The sequence below is a fragment of the Callithrix jacchus genome, chromosome 9, assembly GCF_049354715.1.
Source record: "Callithrix jacchus isolate 240 chromosome 9, calJac240_pri, whole genome shotgun sequence".
In the NCBI taxonomy this organism is placed as follows: Eukaryota; Metazoa; Chordata; class Mammalia; order Primates; family Cebidae; genus Callithrix; species Callithrix jacchus.
In genome coordinates, this window is record NC_133510.1 from 66,385,511 (window position 1) to 66,406,119 (window position 20,609).

General features: G+C 45.1%; 1 protein-coding gene across 26 annotated transcripts in view; it reads left to right on the forward strand.

Annotated features, from left to right (window-relative positions):
• CSAD (cysteine sulfinic acid decarboxylase) overlaps nucleotides 1-20,609 on the forward strand; it is a 37,254-nt gene that overhangs the window by 6,177 nt on the left and 10,468 nt on the right. For 6 of the 26 annotated variants that reach the window (XM_078336563.1, XM_078336565.1, XM_078336567.1 and 3 more), the window contains exons 2-9: nucleotides 15,288-15,419; nucleotides 15,725-15,851; nucleotides 15,937-16,027; nucleotides 16,378-16,484; nucleotides 16,887-17,002; nucleotides 17,808-17,887; nucleotides 18,221-18,275; nucleotides 18,970-19,059. In XM_078336563.1, the coding sequence (XP_078192689.1) occupies nucleotides 15,294-15,419; nucleotides 15,725-15,851; nucleotides 15,937-16,027; nucleotides 16,378-16,484; nucleotides 16,887-17,002; nucleotides 17,808-17,887; nucleotides 18,221-18,275; nucleotides 18,970-19,059 (792 nt within the window). In that variant the 5' untranslated portion in view covers nucleotides 15,288-15,293. Of the gene's footprint in view, nucleotides 1-6,307; nucleotides 6,369-13,681; nucleotides 13,825-14,970; nucleotides 15,036-15,287; nucleotides 15,420-15,724; nucleotides 15,852-15,936; nucleotides 16,028-16,377; nucleotides 16,485-16,886; nucleotides 17,003-17,807; nucleotides 17,888-18,220; nucleotides 18,276-18,969; nucleotides 19,060-20,609 lie in introns of those variants that run through there. The other 20 variants (XM_035256658.3, XM_078336566.1, XM_035256652.3 and 17 more) reach the window with 10 other exon arrangements.

The window sequence follows — 20,609 nt, forward strand, 5'->3', positions numbered from 1 at the left end:
AAGAACTTTGAAAAAAGGTTCAATGAAATGATGAAAAGAATAGACAATATAGAGAGGAATACAAATGAACTTATGGAGTTGAAAAATACAACACGAGAACTTAGTGAAATATGTACAAGCTTAAATAGCTGAATGGATCAAGCAGAAGAAAGGATATCAGAGGTCGAAGACCAATTTAATGAAATAAAACAAGACAAGAATAGAGAAAAAAGGATAAAAAGGAATGAGCAAAGTCTTCAAGAAATATGGGACTATGTGAAAAGACCTAATATACGTTTGATTGGTGTATCTGAATGTGATGGAGAGAATGAATTCAAGCTGGAAAATATTCTTCAGGATATTATCCAGGAAAATTTTCTTAATTTAGCAAACCAGGACACTATTCAACCCCAGGCAATACAGAGAACACCACAAAGATATTCCTCCAGAAGACCAACCCCAAGGCACATAATCGTTAGATTCACCAGGATCAAAACAAAGGAGAAAATATTAAGGGCAGCCAGAGGGAAAGATCAGGTTACCCATAAAGGGAAGCCTATCAGGCTTACAGCAGATCTCTCAGCGGAAACCCTACAAGCTAGAAGAGAGTGGGGGCCAATATTCAATATACTTAAAGAACAGAACTTTCAGCCTAGAATTTCATATCCTGCCAATTTAAGCTTTACAATTGAAGGAAAAATAAAATCTTTTAGGAACAAGCAAGTACTCAGAGATTTTATTACCACCAGGCCTGCCTTACAAGAACTTCTAAAAGAAGCATTATACATAGAAAGGAACAACCAGTATGAGCCTTTCTAAAAATACACCAAAAAGTAAAGAGCATTAACATAAAGAAGAATTTACATCAACGAAAGGATAAAATAGCCAGTTAATATCAAATGGCAGTAACCCTAAATTTCAATCGACTAAATCCCCCAATCAAAAGATACAGACAAAATCTAACGGTATATCTAAAGACATACAAAGACTCAAAGGGTTGGAAAAAAACTTACCAATTAAATGGAGAGCAAAAATAAATAAATAAAAAGCAGGAGTTGCAATTCTCACAATTAATAAAATAGATTTCAGAGCTACAAGGATACAAGGGTAAAAGGATTAATGTAATAATAAGAGATCTGAACACCCAGATACATAAGACCCATAATGAGATTTAGATTCAACGAGACAGAAAATTGATAACGATATCCAGGACTTGAACTCAGATCCAGAACAAATAAACTCAATAGAGCTCTCCATTTTAAACACACGAAATCTATATTATCCACTTTAAACACACAAAATATTGATTGGCCATTATTGATACCCATTTTAGGAATGAAGTAATATTTCTTTTTCCCTCTTTTTCTTTCTCTTCTGAAAAATAAAAAAAAAACAAACAAAAATTATATAAATAAAATATAAGAATATAACCAACACCAAAATACCATAGAATAATTCACAATAAAAACATTATATTTTAGCCAGGCAAGGTGGCTCTCACCTGTAATCCCAGTGCCTTGGGAGGCGGAAGTGAGGATTGCTTGAGGCCAGGAGTTTAAGACCAGCCTGGGCAAATAGTGAGACCTTGTTTACAAAAAATTAAAAAATTAGCCCGGTGTGGTGGCACAGGCCTGTCAGGAGGCTAATACGGTAGAATTATTTGAGCCTAAGAGTTCAAGACTGCAGTGAGCCATGATCGTGCCACTGCATTCCAGCTTGGATGATAGAGCAAAACCTATTCTCTAAAATAATTAATAAATTTTTAAAAATTTAGAGAGTGACTGCGTGCGGTGGCTCACACCTGTAATCTCAGCACTTTGGGAGGCGGAGGCTGGTGGATCACCTGATGTCAGGAGTTTGAGACCAGCCTGACCAATATGGAGAAACCCTGGCTCTACTAAAAATATAAAATTAGCTGGGCGTGGTGGCACATGCCTGTAATTCCAGTTACTGGGGAGGCTGAGGCAGGAGAAACACTTGAACCTGGGAGGCGGAGGTTGCAGTGAGCCGAGATTGCGCCATTGTACTCCAGCCTGGGCAACAAGCGAAACTCCATCTCAAAAAAAAAAAAAAAAATTTAAAGAGTTTGATTAAATGGAGAGTTTTACCATGCACATGAATAGGAAGACTTAATATTGTAGAGACATCAGTTTTTGCTGCAGATTAAATTAAAGCAAACTGTGATTAAAACAAGATTTTACATGGAACTTGGAGTGGATTTAAAATTTTATATGGAAAAGAATCATTGCAAGGACAGCAAAAAACATTCTGAAAAACATTGAGTGAATAAAATAATAAGTGGGGAGCCAGGCGCAGTGGCTTACGCCTGTAATCGCAGCACTTTGGGAGGCTGAGGCGGGTGGATCACGAGGTCAAGAGATTGAGACCATCCTGGTCAACAAGGTGAAACCCCGTCTCTACTAAAAATACAAAAATTAGCTGGGCATGGTGGTGCGCGCTTGTAGTCCTTGCTACTCGGGAGGCTGAGGCAGGAGAATTGCTTGAACCCAAGAGGCGGAGGTTGCGGTGAGCCGAGATCGTGCCATTGCACTCCAGTCTGGGTAACAACAGTGAAACTCTGTCTCAAAAAAATAAAAAAAATAATGAGTGGGAAAAGTAAAGCCAACAGTTACCCATAACCACTTTAATGGTGTCTTTATGCAGAATTAAAAAAGTTTTTCATTGTCAAATCTGCCTGTGGCTCTTGGGTTTTTGTGACATGATACCTCAATATTGTTAAGTATTTCCCTGTATTTCCTTCTGATATTCTTATGGTTGTATATTTTCAGTTGCTGTTTTTATCTTAGCTGCAGTTTTTTTTTTTTTTTTTTTTTTTTTTTTTTTGGTCAATGCTGAGAAATAGTGAGAAATGCCATACTTAAAATGTGACTCAGTGGAAAAGGTAGCCTAAAGTCAGAAACTCAGCCATCTAGGCTTGTTCTTATGTCACCTTTGTAATTTTGGACAAGTTAGTTCATCCTCTTTCAGCTAAGAATCCTCATCTTGAAATCAGGAATGCATAAATACCTATTTAGGCTGATTTCTGGTGCTACTGTGAAGGTCAAATGAAATAACAGATGAGAAGGAAAAACACCCTTTGGAAATCTGTTATCATTACTACAGATTCTTGGTTGATGCAAATCAAATGTAATTAGAATGCAGCATTTTTTTTCCAGTACCTGTAAATCATTAACAGATGAGAAGGAAAAACACCCTTTGGAAATCTGTTATCATTACTACAGATTCTTGGTTGATGCAAATCAAATGTAATTAGAATGCAGCATTTTTTTTCCAGTACCTGTAAATCATTGATTGATTCAGCAAATGTTTGTGTAATGCCTCTGTGCAAGGCCCTGGGGGAGGGGAGTGGACAGTCAAGAAGATGAAAACTAAGGTTTGAGGGGTGCCTGTTTTCTTTTCTTTTCTTTTTTTTTTTATTTGTTTTTGCCATTTTTTTAATTTTTATTTTTAGTTCAAGTGTACATGTGCAGGTTTGTTATATAGGTAAACCCCTTGTCACAGATGTTAGTTGTACAGATTATTTTATCACCCAGGTGCTAAGCAAAATACCCAATAGTTATTTTTTCTGCTCTTCTCCCCTCTCCTACCTCCACTTTCAAGTAGGCCCCAGTGTGTGTTGTTTCCTTCTTTGTGTGTATGAGTTCTTATTATTTAGCTCCCACTTATAAGTGAGAACATGCAGTATTTTTTTCTGATTCTGCATTAGTTTGCTAAGGATAATGGTTTCTAGCTCCATCTATGTTCCCTCAAAAGACATGACCTTGTTCTTTTTTACGGCTGCATAGTATTCCATGGTGTATATGTACCACATTTTTTTTTTTTATTGCATTTTAGGTTTTGGGGTACATGTGAAGAACATGCAAGATAGTTTCATAGGTACACACGTGGCAGCGTGATTTGCTGCCTTCCTCCCCTTCAGCTATATCTGGCATTTCTCCCCGTGCTATCTCTCCCCAGCTTCCCACCCCCCCGCTGTCCCTCCCCTATTCCCCCCAACAGACTCCAGTGTGTAGTGAGGGGTGCCTGTTTTCTATTAGTTTATTTAATGAAGGATAAGACTTAGTTCTCAGCCAGGCAGGGTGGCTCATGCCTGTAATCCCAGCACTTTGGGAGGTCAAGACAGGCAGATCACAAGGTCAGGAGTTCGAGACTAGCCTGACCAGCATGGTATGGTGAAACCCCGTCTCTACTAATAATACAAAAGTTAGTTGGGCATGGTGGCATGCACCTGTAATCCCAGCTACTCAGGAGACTGAGGCAGGAGAATCGCTTGAACCTGGGAAGCAGAGGTTGCAGTGAGCTGAGATTGTGCCACTGGCCTCCACCCTGTGGGGGGCAACTGAATGAGACTCCATCTTAAAAAAAAAAAAAAGACTTAATTCTCTCCACCCAGGAAAGTACAGAGAAAAGATGGTAAAGATAGGATAATTTGTACCTCTTGTACCTCTATTAATGTGGGTGTGGAGTCAGTGGGGTTTGTTGATAGCACAGAGTGCTTTAACTTTCTAACCATAAACCTGGCTGAAAGTGCTCCAGGAAACAACTGCCTAGATCCCTTTGTCCCCAGGCAGGCCTCCTCCTATATGACCTTCTCTAACTTTCTCTTCCCTCAGGCCCACTCCATCACTTATTCAAATAGCATTGCAATGATTCCTGCTGAGTCTTTGCCTGCACCAGTTCTCTATTGCCTTAAAGAGAGCCTTAGTGTTTTCCCCTTGAAGCCTGCGCTGGGCCAGTTGAACTTTCCTGCCTTTCCATGGTGACCTCTTAACTCCTCTTGTGGCAATTATCCCTTTATTTTACCTGCAGGTCTTGCTTGCCAGCCTGTTAGCTGGAGCCCACAGGGCAGACGCAGCACCTGGTGTAATGCCAGCCAGATGCTCAGAAGTAGGCACCCAGTCAATGTTTGCTGAGCAAAGTGAACCCATTCCCCTCCCTGAGAGCCAGCAGGGGTTGAGCGCTTGCATAATAGAGACAAGCAGTGTGTGGCTCCCTTTGCTTTCCATTAGACCTTTGATAACAGTGGATTAAGGAGTTGGGAAACTACATAATGTACAAGGGACGTTCCTTGAGCCTGATGATTTGTATATTTTAGAAATCTTGTAGCACCTTAATTCCTCTGTAGTTTTTTTTTTTTGGAAATGGAGTCCTGCTCTGTTGCCCAGGCTGGAGTGCAGTGGTGCCATCTCAGCTCACTGCAACCCCCGCCTCATGGGTTCAAGTGGGTCCTGCCTCAGCCTCCTGAATAGCTGGGATTACAGGCACCCACCACCATACCCGTGGCTAGTTTATACATATGTTTATTGTATATATATATTTATATTAAAATAATTACACACACACACACACACACACATTTTTTTGAGATGGAGTTTTCACTCTTGTTGCCCAGGCTGGAATGCAAATGTGTGATCTCGGCTCATTGCAACCTCCACCTCCTGGGTTCAAGCGATTCTCCTGCCTCAGCCTCTTGAGTAGCTGGGATTACAGGTGCCCATCACTGTGCCTGGCTAATTTTTGTATTTTTAGTAGAGACGGGGTTTCACCATCTTGGCCAGGCTAGTGTCGAACTTCTGACCTTGTGATCCACCCACCTCGGCCTCCCAAAGTGCTGGGATTGCAGGTGTGAGCTACCGTTCCTGGCTAATTTTTACATTGTTTTAAAATAACCTTTATTTTAATTCCATAAGCAATGTGAAATGATTGTATAAAGTTATAAAAATATAAATGTGTATAAATAAGAAAGTTAAAAATCATCTATAAAAACAACACCCAGAAATAACCACAAATGAATATTTTGAAGTCTTTTTCCTTTTCAGTATTTTCTTTTTTTTTGAGACGGAGTCTTGCTCTGTCACCAGGCTGGAGTGCAGTGGCACAATCTCGGCTCACTGCAACCTCCGTCTCCTGGGTTCCAGTGATTCTTCTGCCTCAGCCTCCTGAGTAGCTGTGACCACAGGCATGTGCCACCATGCCCGGCTAATTTTTGTATTTTTAGTAGAGATGGGGTTTCACCATGTTGGCCAGGATGGTCTCAATCTCTTGACCTCGTGATCCGCCCTCTTTGGCCTCCCAAAGTGCTGGGATTACAGGCGTGAGCCACCACGCCCAGCCCTTTTTCAGTATTTTAAAAAATGCATGGGGAGTAACTGCCGATAGGTATAGGGGTTTCTTTTTGGGGTGATGAAAATGTTCTGAAATCAAACAGCGGTGATCAATGCATAATATTGTGAATATACTAAAAACCACTGAATTACTTTTAAAGGGTGAACTTTATGGCATGTGAATCATATGTCAATAAACATAGAGAAGTGCCAGGTTGGGTATGGTGGCTCACACTTGTAATCCCAGCACTTTGGGAGGCCGAGGTGGGTGGATCAACTGAGGTCAGGAGTTCGAGACCAGCCTGGCCAACATGGTGAAATCCTGTCTCTACCACAAAAATTAGCCAGGCGTGTTGGTGCGTGCCTGTAATCCCAGCTACTCGGGAGGCTGAGGCAGGAGAATCGCTTGAACCCAGGAGGCGGAGGTTGCAGTGAGCTGAGATCGTACCATTGCACTCCAGCCTGGGTGACAGAGTGAGACGCCATCTCAAAAAGAAAAAAGAAGACGTTATGCTCCTTTAGCATGTTTTCTAAGAATAAGAACATTCTCTTATGTAACCACAAAACAGTTATCAAATTCGGGAAATTTAACACTGGCAGAATACTAACATTTATGGTATCATCCATAGTCAGATTCCACCAGTTGTACCAATAATGTTATTTTTTTTCTTGAGACAGAGTCTTGCTGTGATGCCCAGGCCATAGTACAGTGGTATGATGTTGGTTCACTGCACCCTCCGCTTCCTGGGTTCAAGTGATTCTCCTGCTTCAGCCTCCCAAGTAGCTGGGATTATAGGTATCTGCCACCATGCCTGGCTGATTTTTGTATTTTTAGTAGAGATGGGGTTTCACCATGTTGGCCAGGCTGGTCTCGAACTCCTGACCTCAAGCGATCTGCCTTGCCTCAGCCTCACTCTAGGCATGAGCGACCGCACCTGGCCCCAGTAATGTTCTTCATAGCAGAAATTTTTCTTCCTTATCCGGGAGCCAGTCTAAGACTACAAATTCCTTTTGGTTATAATATCTCTAGTCTCCTTCAATCTGGAGCAGTTCCTCATCTTCCCTTTAATTTTCATGACACTAACATTTTTGAAGAGTAGAGGGTAGGTGTTTTATAGAATGACCCTCAATTTAAATATATTTTTGTGTCACAATTAGATTTGGGTTCTCCATTTTTGACAGAAATATTGTGTAGGGGACGTTGAGTGTTTCACATTGGGAAGCCCATGATGTCAGCCTGTCCCCTTATTGGTGATGATTACTTGGGCAAGGTAGTGTCCACCAGGTTTCCTCACTGTAAAGCTACCACTTTTCCTTTAAAGTACTGTTTGTTTTTTATTATTTATTTTTATTTATTTATTTTTTAAGACAGGGTATGGTTTTGTCACCCAGGCTGAAGTGCGGTGCAGTGGTGTAAGATCTCAGCTCACTGCAACCTCTGCCTTCTGTTTCCCAAGGCTGAAGTGATCCTCCCACATAGCGCCTGGAGTAGCTGGAACCACAGGCAAGTGCCACTATTCCCAGCTAATTTTTTTTTTTTTAAGATGGAATCTCGCTCTGTCCCCAGGCTGGAGTGCAGTGGTGCAATCTTGGCTCACTGCAACCTCTGCCTCCCAGGTTCAAGTGATTCTCCTGCCTCAGCCTCTTGAGTAACTGTGACAACAGGCGTGTGCCATGGCGCTTGTCTAATTTTTTATATTTTTGGTAGAGATGGGGTTTCACCATATTGGGCCAGGCTGGTCTCAGACTCCTTGACCTTGTGATCTGCCCGCCTCGGACTTCCAAAGTGTTGGGATTACAGGCGTAAGCCACTGCACCCAGCTCTAAAATGCTGTATTTTTAAGGAAAAAAGTTACAACATACCCCAGAGGAAAAAAGTGAAGTTTTATTCAAGTGTTAGTGTTGTGTTGATAGATAGGTTTTAGTGTTCTGTTGGAGAAGAGAGAGAAAATGTTGCAACAGCCTTTGAAGTTTAAATAAAAAGATTAAATAAAAAGGCCTGGCATGGTGGCTCATGCCTGTAATCCCAGGTGGGAGGCTGAGGAGGGAGAATTGTGTGAGGCCAGGAGTTCGAGGCTGCAGTGATCCAAGATCGTGCCACTGCACTTCAGCCTAGATTACAGAATGAGAGAGACCTTGTCTCTAAAAAAAAATAAAATAATTTAAAAAATAAAATGGGGAGCTGGGCACAGTGGCTCATGCCTGTAATCCCAGCTCTTTGGGAGGCTGAGGTGGGTGGATCACCTGAGGTCCAAAGTTCAAGACCAGCCTGACCAACATGGAGAAACCTCGTCTCTATTAAAAATACAAAATTAGCTGGGTGTGGTGGCACATGCCTGTAATCCCAGCTACTTGGGAGGCTAAAGCAGGAGAATTTCTTGAACCCGAGAGGTGGAGGTTGTGGTAAGCCGAGTTCATGCCATTGCACTCCAGCCTAGGCAACAAGGGTGAAACTCCGTCTCAAAAAAAAATAATAATAATAATAAAAAGGGAAAAATCAGTTTAGGATCAGTTAAAATCTCTGGTTCGAGCAACCAGTAGAAGATTGTGCCATTCACCAAGCTGGGGAACCCAAGCAGATTTCAGAGAGCTGATAAGGAGCTCATTTGCGGAGTGTGAAGTGCCTATGGGAATTTCAGGTCAGGCAGGTGGCATCAGGGATCTGGAGCTCAGGAGAGGTCTCAGAGGGAGGGGTCACCAGCAGATAGCTCTGGGCATGGATGAGGTTGTCTAGGAGCTAGTACAGATACAGAGGAAAGATGCCCTGGGACAGAATTGTGAGGAACTCGAGCATTTAGAGGAGGGCCAGAGGAAAGTGAAAATGTATGGGAAGCTAGGAATGGCCAGAGAGAGGGGGCAAACTGGAGTAGTAATGTGGAAGCCAGTGAAAGAAAATGTCTCAAGATGCAGTGGTGAACTATGTTGAATGGCTCCGGAGGGGCCAAACAGGACAAAGATGAGATGTGTCCATTGGATGTGGTGACCTTGAAGGTGGAAGCTGCATGGAGATAACTCTTTTTTTTTTTGGAGACAGAGTTTCGCTGTTATTAGACTGGAGTGCAATGGCATGATCTCGGCTAACTGCAACCTCTGCCTTCTGGGTTCAAGCAGTTCTCCTGTCTCAGCCTCCCGAGTAGCTGGGACTACAGGCGCGCACCACCATGCCCAGCTAATTTTTGTATTTTTAGTAGAGACGGGGTTTCACCTTGTTGACCAGGATGGTCTTGATCTCTTGACCTCGTGATCCACTTGCCTCCCAAAGTGCTGGGATTATAGGCATGAGCCACCGCGCCTGGCCCGGAGATAACTATTTAAAGAAGGTTGGCTGTGAAGAGGAGGTGGTTAGAGGTGGGTGTGTTGTGAGGTTTCAACAATGTGAAATCCTGTGAGAAAGAGGTAGGATGCAGAGTTGGAAAAATGAGAGGGCATCCCTGAGGGAGAAGGAAAAGAAGCTTTTATATCAGTGGTTCGTACTCAGAAATCTGTAAATGAGGGAGGAGGGCAGTGCAGTCTAAGGTGAGTCAATACAAAACCCTACTGTGGGGCCGGGCACCGTGACTCACACCTGTAATCCCAGCCCTTTGGGAGGCCAAGGTGGCGGATCACTTGAGCTCAGGAGTTTGAGACCAGTCTGGCCAACATGGTGAAACCCTGTCTCTATTAAAAATACAAAAGTTAGCCGGGCGTGGTTTCACATGCCTAGAATCCCAGTTACTCGGGAGGCTGAGGCATGAGAATTGCTTGAACCTGGGAGGTAGAGGTTGCAGTGAGCCAAGATTGTACTACTGCACAGCCTAGGTGACAGAGTGAGACTCTATCTCAAACAACAACGAATAACCCTACTATGGGCCAGCACCCAATGATCTTGTAAGGGAAGTTTACATTTTCCCCCATTGCCATGCACTTCACAGTGCCCTCTGTGGGAGGAATATATGTCCTTATCCCACTGCCCTAGGGCTTGGCCATGTGGCCTTGGTCAAGTGGGTATGAGCAGATATGCCATATGCCAGGTCTGAGCAGCAGTTTTAAGAGTGAGGGTGTGGTTTTCTCTGCCTTTTGTTCTTTTCCCCTGCCATTAAAACAATGTGTCCCAAATGAGGGCAGTTACTTCAGACTGGGTCTTGGAATAAAGGCACCTGAAGCAGAGCTGTAGCCAACACCACTACCAATGTAAGCCATGAAAGAGAGAGAAACCTCTCTTGTTATAAGCCAGTGGGATTCTGAAGCCATTTGTTAATATAGCAAAATGGACTAATATAGGCATTCAACCAAATTAAAACCCTGAGATACCATTTTTTAGTCCCCAGTTTCAAAAGTTTGATACATACTCTTGCTGAGGCTGAGGCTGAGGATGCAGGGACTTTTATACATTGGTACAACCTTTCTGGATGTAGGCAATCTCTGCAAATTAAAAACGCAGATATCTATGATAACAAAGACAATAGTAAGTGTTGGCAAGGATGTGGAAAAACTGGAACCCTTATACACTGCTGGTGGGAGTGTAAAACGGTGCAGTCATTGTGGAAAACAGTTTGGCAGTTCCTCAAAGGGCTTAACATCGTTACTGTGTTACTCAGCAATTCCACACTACTAAGTATACACCCAAGAGAATTGAAAACATATTCACATAAAAACTTGTACACAGATGTTCATAGCAGCATTATGCATAATAGTCAAAAAGTGGAAATAACTCATGTCCATCAACTGAAATGGATAGATAAAATGTGGTATATCCATACAGTGAGATATTATTTGGCCATACAAAGAAATACTGGTACATGCCACAACTTGGATGAACCTTAAAGGCATTATGTTAAGCAAAAGAGGCCAGTCACAAAAAAACCACATATTATATGACCGCTTTTATATGAAATGGCCAGACTAGACAAATCTATAGAAAAACAAAGTAGATTAGTAGTTGCCAGGGTCGGGGAAGGGGAGAATAGGAAATGACTGCTACTGAGTTTTTTATTTTTTGGGTGATGAAAATGTTCTGGAGTGAGAGAGTGATAATGGTTGTAACAACTTTATGAATTTATGAAAAACCACTTAATTGTACACTTTATTTTTAAAAATATTTATTATTTGAGACAGAATCTTGCTCTGTTGCCCAGGCTGGAGTGCAGTGGCATGATCTCAGCTCACTGCAGCCTCTGCCACCTGGGTTCAAGTGATCCTCCTGCGGATTACAGGCATGCACCACCACGCTTGGCGGTTTCACCAGGTTGGCCAGGTTGGTCTCAAACTCCTGACCTCAAGTGATCCACTTGCCTCGGCCTCTCAAAGTGCTAGGACTACAGGTGTGAGCCACCATGGCTGGCGACTTAATTGTACACTTTAAAGGGGTATGCCTTGTGGTATGTAAATTATATCTCAGTAAAACTATATTTTTTAAAAAGTGAGGAAATTTTAAATGTACTGATATGAAAAGATCGTCCCCATATTGTTAATTAAGAAAGTGCAGTAATTATGTATTATCTTTTATGTGCAAATAATTATCTTTTTATCTTATGTGCAGAAAATATGAATATACATTCACATTTGTTAGTTATTTGTATTAAAAACTCTGAAAGGATGCCCAATAAACTAATAAAAATGATTACATGTGGGAGTGGGAATAGGGCATATGGAATAGGGCGTATTATTAATAAAAGGGCAGCTCCAACTATAGCTGATTGTTCATATTTTAAAAGTCAGGTCTTATTAGGTTATCAGGTCTTCTGAATTTTTTTTTCACAAGGAGCTGGAAGTCTGTATTTTTATGTAGAATATCTTTCAGTGTTGACAATTGTTATTATTTTAGAGATGGAGCCTCACTCTTGTTGTCCATGCTGGAGTGCAGTGGCACAATCTCTGCTCACTGCAACCTCTGCCTCCCAGACTCTAGTGATTCTCCTGCCTCAGCCTCCTCAGTATCTGGGATTACAGGCACCCACCACCACACCAAGCTTATTTTTGTATTTTTAGTAGAGATGGGGTTTCACCATGTTGGCCAGGCTGGTCTCGAACTCTTGACCTCAGGTGATCTGCCCTCCTTGGCCTCCCAAAATACTGGGTGTGAGCCACCATACCTGGCCTTTTTTTTTTTTTTTTTTTGAGACAGTCTTGCTCTGTTGCTCAGGCTGGAGTATAGTGGCATGATCATAGCTCCCTGCAGCCTTGACCTCATGGATTCAAATGACCGCCTCCACCTCCTGAGTATCCAGAACCACAGTTGTGTGCCATCATGCCCTGCTGATTTTTAAAATTTTTTATTGAGATGGGGTATTCCTATGTTGCTCAGGCTGATCTTGAACTCTGGGCTCAAGCAATCCTCCTGCCTTGGCCTCTCGAAGTGCTGGGATTACAGGAATGAGCCACTACACCTCACCAAGCTTTTTCTATTTTTAATTTTTTTCTTTTACTTTGAAAACTTTCTTGTTAAAAACGAAGACACAAACACACACATTAGCCTAGGCCTACACAGGGTCAAGGTCATCAGTATCACTGTCTTCCACCTCCACAACCTCAGGGGCAATAACACTGTGGTCTCCTAAGATAACAACGCCTTCTTCTGGAATACCTCCTGAAGGACCTGCTAAGGTTTTACAGTTACCTTTTTAAAAAAATAATGATAACTGTAGTTAATATATAAGCCAGTAACAGTTGTTTATAATTCTTATCAAGTATTACGTACTGTATGTAATTTTATGTCAGACTTTTATATGGCTGGCAGCACAGTAGGTTTGTTTACACCAGCATCAACACAAACCAGTGAGTCAGGCATTGCCCTGTGGTGTTGTGACAGCTGCGATGTCACTAGGAGAGTTTCCAGCTTCATTATAGTCTGTATGGGATCACCGTTGAAAATGATCCATCATTGACTGAAACGTCGTTCTGTGGTGCATGACTGTGGTGTGAGGTCTACTGGCTGTTGGTAGTCGATTATATTAGACCAGCCCATTTTGAGGATGGTTGCTCCCTCTCCAGATTTTCTTGATTTTCTTGCCCTGTCATTTGGGGGGTCCCCAAGGCCTCGGTGTTTGATTCCTCCTCCCATCCTGAATGTTCTCTCCTTTGAGGAATGGAGCCCATCACAAGACTTCAGCTATACCCTGACTCTCAAACCTGCTTTCCATTCCAGCATCTCATCAGAGCTGTGGGCCTGACCCCCTCCCATAGGAGTATCTGTAGTTTGAGAAGACTTCCACTTGGATGAGTCTTTCCAAGCAATAACCACTTTATTTCTATCCAGTTTCCCCTTTCTGCATCCCTGTTTCTTTGAGGGGTGCCATCATTTTTCCAGTCTCCCAGGCTTGAAATCCCACGGTCATCTTTGAGTCTTCCTTCTCCCGCAGCATAGCTCCCCTAAATGTTGAATTCAGCATAATACAGGGAATGAGCATGCCTGCAGGTTCTTCTGTCTTTTTCTACTAACATTGCTCTTATTCAAGTGTGGATCATCTCTTGCCTCATTTACTGCAAGAGCCTGTTCATTCTCCTGCATCCTACTACTATAAATTAGTCTTCTGAGAGCATCCATCACACTGCATTATTCCTTGCCACACAGTCTTTCAGCAACTTCCCATTTTCTGCAGGATAAAATGTTGATTCCTTGGCCTGGCTGACACTCATGACTCCTCATGTGCTCATGAAGCTCTGCCCACCCTGCCTTCACTCCCATGCTCCTGCCGGCCCGGTGCCACTACCGACCTCAGGACAGGCCCTGTTCATTTATTCTGTAAGCTCATAGCTTGCCTCCTCTTACCCCTGAATGCCTCTCTTCCTCCCTGTCACCCACCCCATTTCTCCTGCCTTCTCTCGGGATTCAGCTCCAGTTCCACTGTAGATCTTTCTCAGCCTTCAGCCTCCATCCATCTCCTCCTTTCCTGAATTCTGAGGATACCTAGGGTCAGCATCCAGCCATGCCCTGGTCTGTAACTGCTGCTTATGTGTCTGTGTCCTCCCAGTGGGGAGAGGGGCCTTTCTCAGTCCCCAGCACCATGGGGTGTACACAGTTGGTGCTCACTACAAACAGGACTCCCAGCCCAGAAGGCACAGGATCATACTTGTTTAGCAGATGCTTCCTCAGTATAACCCCTTTTCTTCCTGCTCTAGGTGAAGGCTTTAGAAAGCAGGGCAGTTCTGAAAAGACTTTGGGGGTTGGGATGCAAAAGAGGTTGGCCTATGAGGCTTGCCTAAAGGATTTTTTCTTTGACCTATCTAGAGTTATGCCTAAAGGATTTTATGTCAGCTAGGTGCTTATGCCTGTAATCCTAGCACTTTGGGAGGCTGAGGTCTGTGGATCACCTGAGGTTAGGAGTTTGAGACCAGTCTGGCCAACATGGTGAAACCCTATCTCTACTAAAAATACAAAAATTAGTTCGGCATGGTGGTGGGTGCCTGCAGTCCCAGCTGCTTGGGAGGCTGAGGCAGGAGAATTGCTTGAGCCTAGGAGGCAGAGGTTGCAGTGAGCTGAGATCATGCCATTGTACTCTGGCCTGGGTAGCAGAGCAAGACTCCATCTCAAAAAAAAAAAAGGATTTTACGTCCCTGCCTCTCAGGTACCCTCTCCCTCAGTCTCCAGGGTCAGTTGTGGCAGTTTCTTGGGTCCTGGGATGCACCCCCACATTGGGCCCTGGGATGCACAGTGCGAGTCCCCTCTTCTGCGCTGATCCTCTGCTTCTCGCCTCTCTGGGGTTAATGTACCACGGGTTTTGCCTTTCATCTCATTTCCCATCTCCTTCTGTCAGCTAATGATTATTCAGGGAGGGTCACCTCACCCTGCTGTCCCTATCCCAAATCTGTCAAAGTTCTGTTTAGGGCAAAGGTCATGAGAATTATGTCATGGCCATGTGACTGCTGTTTTCACCCCACTCCTTCTGCTGTCTTGGTCCTACCATTCTGAGGCGCTAGCTGTGCACCCTGCCTCTGGCTCTCCTGAGCAGAAAGGTAAGCTGCTTGTCTCTGCCTCAGGTGGAAATGGCCACTAGAGTCCACCTGCTCAGCATTGACTGCCTTTTCTCTCCCACCTGTTCCCCCTGGCTTTCACCCTGGGCACTCTCACTTGCCCTTGTCTGTGTACTGGAGGCTGAGACTGAGCTGCAGGACTCGGACCTCAGGCCCATTTGGGGAGGGGGCTCCTGCTGGGTAGGTCCAGGTAGGGTACCAGGCTGAGTAGGGAATGACTCTGCTCTGCCACAGATCCTGATGGCTGACTCAGAAGCACTCTCCTCCCATGCTGGGGATCCTGTGGCTGTGGAAGCCTTGCTCCAGGCGGTGTTTGGGATTGTTGTGGGTGAGGCCATTCAGAAAGGAACCAGTGCCTCTGAGAAGGTAAATCCTTTCCGCCTCCTCCTTCCCATCAAGACTTCTTGTTCTCTTTCCAAATCTGGCTCAGAACTTTCCTCCTTTGATAAACTTCTCCCCAGGATTCGTCCCTGTCCCGCGGGGTACCTCAGGGATTTACATGCTGGGTCTTACCGTGTTCTCTACCCTTGTTCATTCTCATGGTTTTGCTTTGAAAACATCCTGAAGTTGTTGTTAGTGCAGGTTGACCGTGTCTCGTGTCTGTGGAGGTGTGGTTTGACAGTCAGTCCACAGGCATCCCAGGCCCCCAGCATCCCTGGCTCTCCTCCTAGGTCTGTGAGTGGAAGGAGCCTGAGGAGCTGAAGAAGCTGCTGGATTTGGAGCTGCGGAGCCAGGGGGAGTCGCAGGAGCAGATCCTGGACCGTTGCCGGGCTGTGATTCGCTACAGTGTCAAGACCGGTGGGTCCCGGCTTCTGTGAGGAGGAGACTAGGGAGTTTGCCCTGAGCTCCACTCTGAGCTCCCTGCCCTGCTCCTCTTCTCCAGGTCACCCTCGGTTCTTCAACCAGCTCTTCTCAGGGTTGGATCCCCATGCTCTGGCCGGGCGCATTATCACCGAGAGCCTCAACACCAGCCAGTGAGCATCCCAAGGCCCCTCTACCAGCCCACAAAGGATTTAGGTTTGCTGGAGAGGTGCCTGAGGGTAGGGGAAGAGAATGGTTCTGCTCCCTCTCTACTGTCTGGGAATCCCTGGCAGCAGAGAGTTTTTCCTCATATCCTTTGGACCCCCTTTCTCCAAACTGCCTCAGGCCTCCTGATCCCTGTTTTTTCTTTCTTGCTTCCCTAGTTCTGTCACCAACTGGTTCTCTTTGGACTCTTCCTTTGCTCGTTCTCATCACCTCCTTTCTGTGACTCCTGTGCAGTTTAAGGGCCTGTCTGGGCAGCCCCTCCCCATCTGTCGTTTCTTGTCATCCTCTCTCCTGGCAGGTACACGTATGAAATCGCCCCCGTGTTTGTGCTCATGGAAGAGGAGGTGCTGAGGAAGCTGCGGGCCCTGGTGGGCTGGAGCTCTGGGGATGGAATCTTCTGCCCTGGTATGTGAGAAGGAGGGGACTTTCCTTTGGCCTCTTTATGGCTTTCTCCTCCCCAGCTATTCCCTTGCTCTGGCAGGGAGGGATGGTTCCTCTCCAGCTGGGCCCAGACCAGGCCAGGGAGGAGGCTGCCCGGTCCCTTCATGCTCGTGTTTGTCACCCTTTCACTGGTCTAGTGCCTGCTGTCTCTGGACAGAGGCTGTCTCTTGGGGGCAGCACTGGGTGTAGAGGGGTATGGTCAAGAGGATCTACTGATCCTGGGATGGTGTGATCCTGGGAATTGTGGGCTGGGAGCCAGTCATACCTGCTTCTTTGATGAGCTCTTCTGGTGGAAAAGGAAGGGGAGGCAAGCTCCAGTCTTGATCCACTGCCCATTTCCCTTGCCACCACCCCTCCCTGTGACAGGTGGCTCCATCTCCAACATGTATGCTGTAAATCTGGCCCGTTATCAGCGCTACCCGGATTGCAAGCAGAGGGGCCTCCGCACACTGCCGCCCCTGGCCCTATTCACATCAAAGGAGGTGGGGAAGAGGCACAGGCCCAACCTTGGGCTCCTGATTCTAATCTCCAGCCAGCTAAGTAGAGACCCTCCAGGTCTTCTCCCTACCCTCCCCACATCCTCCAAGGCCAGCCTGCTCCCAGGCAGATGTGCTTCCTTCCAATCAAGGAGGCCAAGTGACTGCTCCTGCTCATGTTGCCTTCAGTTTGGGGAAGAGGAGGGGCCGTGAGTGCAGTGGATGCAGTCCATACTCTATCCACTCAAGAGTGTGGTCTGTGGACCAGCAGCATTGGTACCACCTGGGGCTTGTTAGAAATGCAGAATCTGGCCAGGTGCAATGACTTATGCCTGTAATCCCAGCACTTTGAGAGGCCAAGGTGGGTGGATTGCCTGAGCTCAGGAGTTTGAGATCACCCTGGGAAACATGGTGAAATCCTGTCACTAAAATACAAAAAAATTAGCTGTGTGTGGTGGTGGGTGCCTGTAGTCCTAGCTGCTTAGGAGGCTGAGGCACAGGAATTGCTTGAGCCTGAGAGGTGGAGGTTGCAGTGAGTCGAGATTGTGCCACTGCACTCCAGCCTGGGAGACAGAGGAAGACTTTGTCTCCAAAAAAAAAAAAAAAAGCAGAATCTCAGGCCCCACCCCAGACCCCAGACCCCAGACCTAGCAGACTTGAATCTGCATTTTAACCAGATGATTCGTATGCACACTAACATTTGAGAAGCCGTGGTCTACAGGATCCTATCTGTTGCAGCTCATACTTGACTTTTACCTTTTCTTCCCAACCCCATCAAGTTGTGCTAACCTGCCCTCTGTCTTCCCCTCAGTGTCACTACTCCATCCAGAAGGGAGCTGCGTTTCTGGGACTTGGCACTGACAGTGTCCGAGTGGTCAAGGCTGATGAGAGGTGAAGGTCCTTCGGCCCACATGACTGTGACCCACCTTGGCACAGTGTACTTTCCTGCTGCCAGAATGCTCTGGCATCAAGCCCTTACCACTGGTGAACCTGTCTCCCCTCACTATTCGGTAGAATTGCTGTTCCTGTCTCCCAGAGCCTGAGAGCTATTTCTGCCCTGAGAGAAAAATCTCTCCCCAGAGAGATCTTAGCTCTCTGCCCTGAGATCTATTTCATCCCCTGAGGGAAAAACCAGGACTGTCATCTCTTCATTGCTAACCTCATCTTACCCTGCCTTCAACAGAGAACCTGTCCCTGCTCTACCCTCTCCTTTTTTTTTTTCAGAGGGAGAATGGTCCCCGAGGATCTGGAGAGGCAGATCAGTATGGCCGAGGCTGAGGTGAGAGTGAGGGTCGGTGGGGTAGTGGAGCCTCCAGCCTTCTTGGAGGGTTATTTGTGCTCTCCCTGCTCAAGGAACCCTCCATCGCCCTCCTCATCTCCATTCCCATCTCCCCTGTAGGCTGAAGTGACCATGGGGAGCTTGGGAGTGAGGTCACTATGTTGCTTTCTGGGGCTCTGCCCAGACACCTAGGACTGGTTGGATTCTGAGAGACAGGACTGAGTCAAGGAGCAAGTCCCAGGCAGCACCACAGGGAGGGTGCTGGAGGCCTGCAGTGTAGTGTGGAAGGTTCCTGTGGGCTGCAAGGGTCTGCGCAGGGAGAGGCTGAGGAGGGGAGGGGAACTGGTGAAGGCTGTGAGTAGTGGGGATGAGGGGACACCAGCACTCTCTTCCACTTTGAGGGGTATGTAACTGCTATAGCCACCTTGGAGGGCATTTTGGCACCATCTATACAATTTTGTTTATTTTTATTTTTAAATATGTTAAAAATTTATTTAAATATTTAAAAATTTTTTTATTAAAAAAATTTTTTTGAGACCAAGTCTCACTGTCATCCAGCCTGGAGTGCAGTGATGTGATCTCGGCTCACTGCAATGTACCCCTCCCAGGCTCAAGCTATCCTCAGCCTCTTGAGTAGCTGGGATTACAGGCGTCCACCACCACACCCAACTAACTTTTGTATTTTTTGGTAAAGATGAGGTTTCACCATGTTGCCCAGGCTCCTCTCAAACTCCTGGGCTCAATTGATCACTCACCTTGTCTTCTCACGGTGCAGAGATTACAGGTATGAGCCGCCATGCCGGGCCAACAATTTTAGATGTATCTTTCCGATTCAGAGTTCCACTGCTAAGAATTTATGTTATAAATCATCATCACAAGTGTGTGGAATTCTGTACATGAGAATATTTCCTGGAACAAAGGGTAAATGTTTTATGTTTAAATATAAATGTAAATTCTTTTTTTTTTTTTTTTTTTTGAGACAGAGTCTTGCTTTGTCGCCCAAGCTGGAGTGCAGTGGCACAGTCTCGGCTCACTGCAACTTCTGCCTCCTGGGGTCCAGCGATTCTCATGCCTCAGCCTTCTGAGTACCTGAGATTACAGGTGTGCATCACCACGCCTGGCTAATTTTTGTATTTTTAGTAGAGACGGGGTTTCACCATGTTGGCCAGGCTGGTCTCGAACTCCTGACCACAAACAGTCCACCCGTCTTGCCTCCCAAAGTGCTGGAATTACACGTGTGAGCCACCATGCCTGGCCATAAATGTTTTTAAAAAACATTTAAATGACCATTAGTAGACTAAATAAATTATGGTATATCTGTGTGTCTCAGTTCTTCCTCTGTAAAATGGACAGAATATAGAACTTGCCACACAGGGTTATTGTAAGGATTGAATGAATTAGTATATGTAAAGACTTAGAAGAGCGCCTGGCATTTAGCTGCACTGTATAAATACAAGCTGCTGGTATTGCTGTCGTTATTACTTATTTATTTTTGAGATGGAGTCTCAAAAATTGTTGTTGTTATTTATTTATTTATTTTATTTTGAGATGGAATCTCACTTGTTGCCAGGCCAGAGTGCAGTGGTGTGATCTTGGCTCACTGCGATCTCCGCCTCCCAGATTCCTGACTCAGCCTCCTGAGTAGCTGGCATGCACCACCACACCTAGCTAATTTTCGTATTTTTAGTAGAGAACAGGGTTTCACCATGTTGGTCAGGATAGTCTCAATCTCCTGACCTCATGATCTGCCATCGTCAGCCTCCCAAAGTGTTGGGATTACAGGCGTGAGTCACTGCGCCTGGCCCTTTGTTGTTATTATTATTTATTACTATTATTAGAGTACTGGGTAACCATTTAAAAAGAACAAGGTAAGAATATATATACTAACATGAAAGTATCTCCTCTATATATATTAAATATATATTGCAAATTGTAGTATAGAATGGACATTATGAGCACATTTTTGTTATTTAGAACAGTATAGGCTGGGCATGGTGGCTCATACCTGTAATCCCAGCACTTTGGGAAGCTGAGGAGGACAGATCATGAGGTTGGGAGTTCGAGACCAGCCTGGCCAATATGGTGAAACCCCGTCTCTACTATAAATACAAAAGTTAACCGGTGTGGTGGTGCATGCCTGTAGTCCCAGATACTCAGGGGGCTGAGGCAGGAGAATTGCTTGAACCCAGGAGGTGGAGGTTGCCGCGAGCTGACATCGTGCCACTGTACTCTAGCCTGCATGATAAAGTGAGACTCCATTTCAAACAAAACAAAAAGAGAAAACAGCATGTATTTATTCATATATGGATGTTACCTCTCAGTAGCACTAAGGAC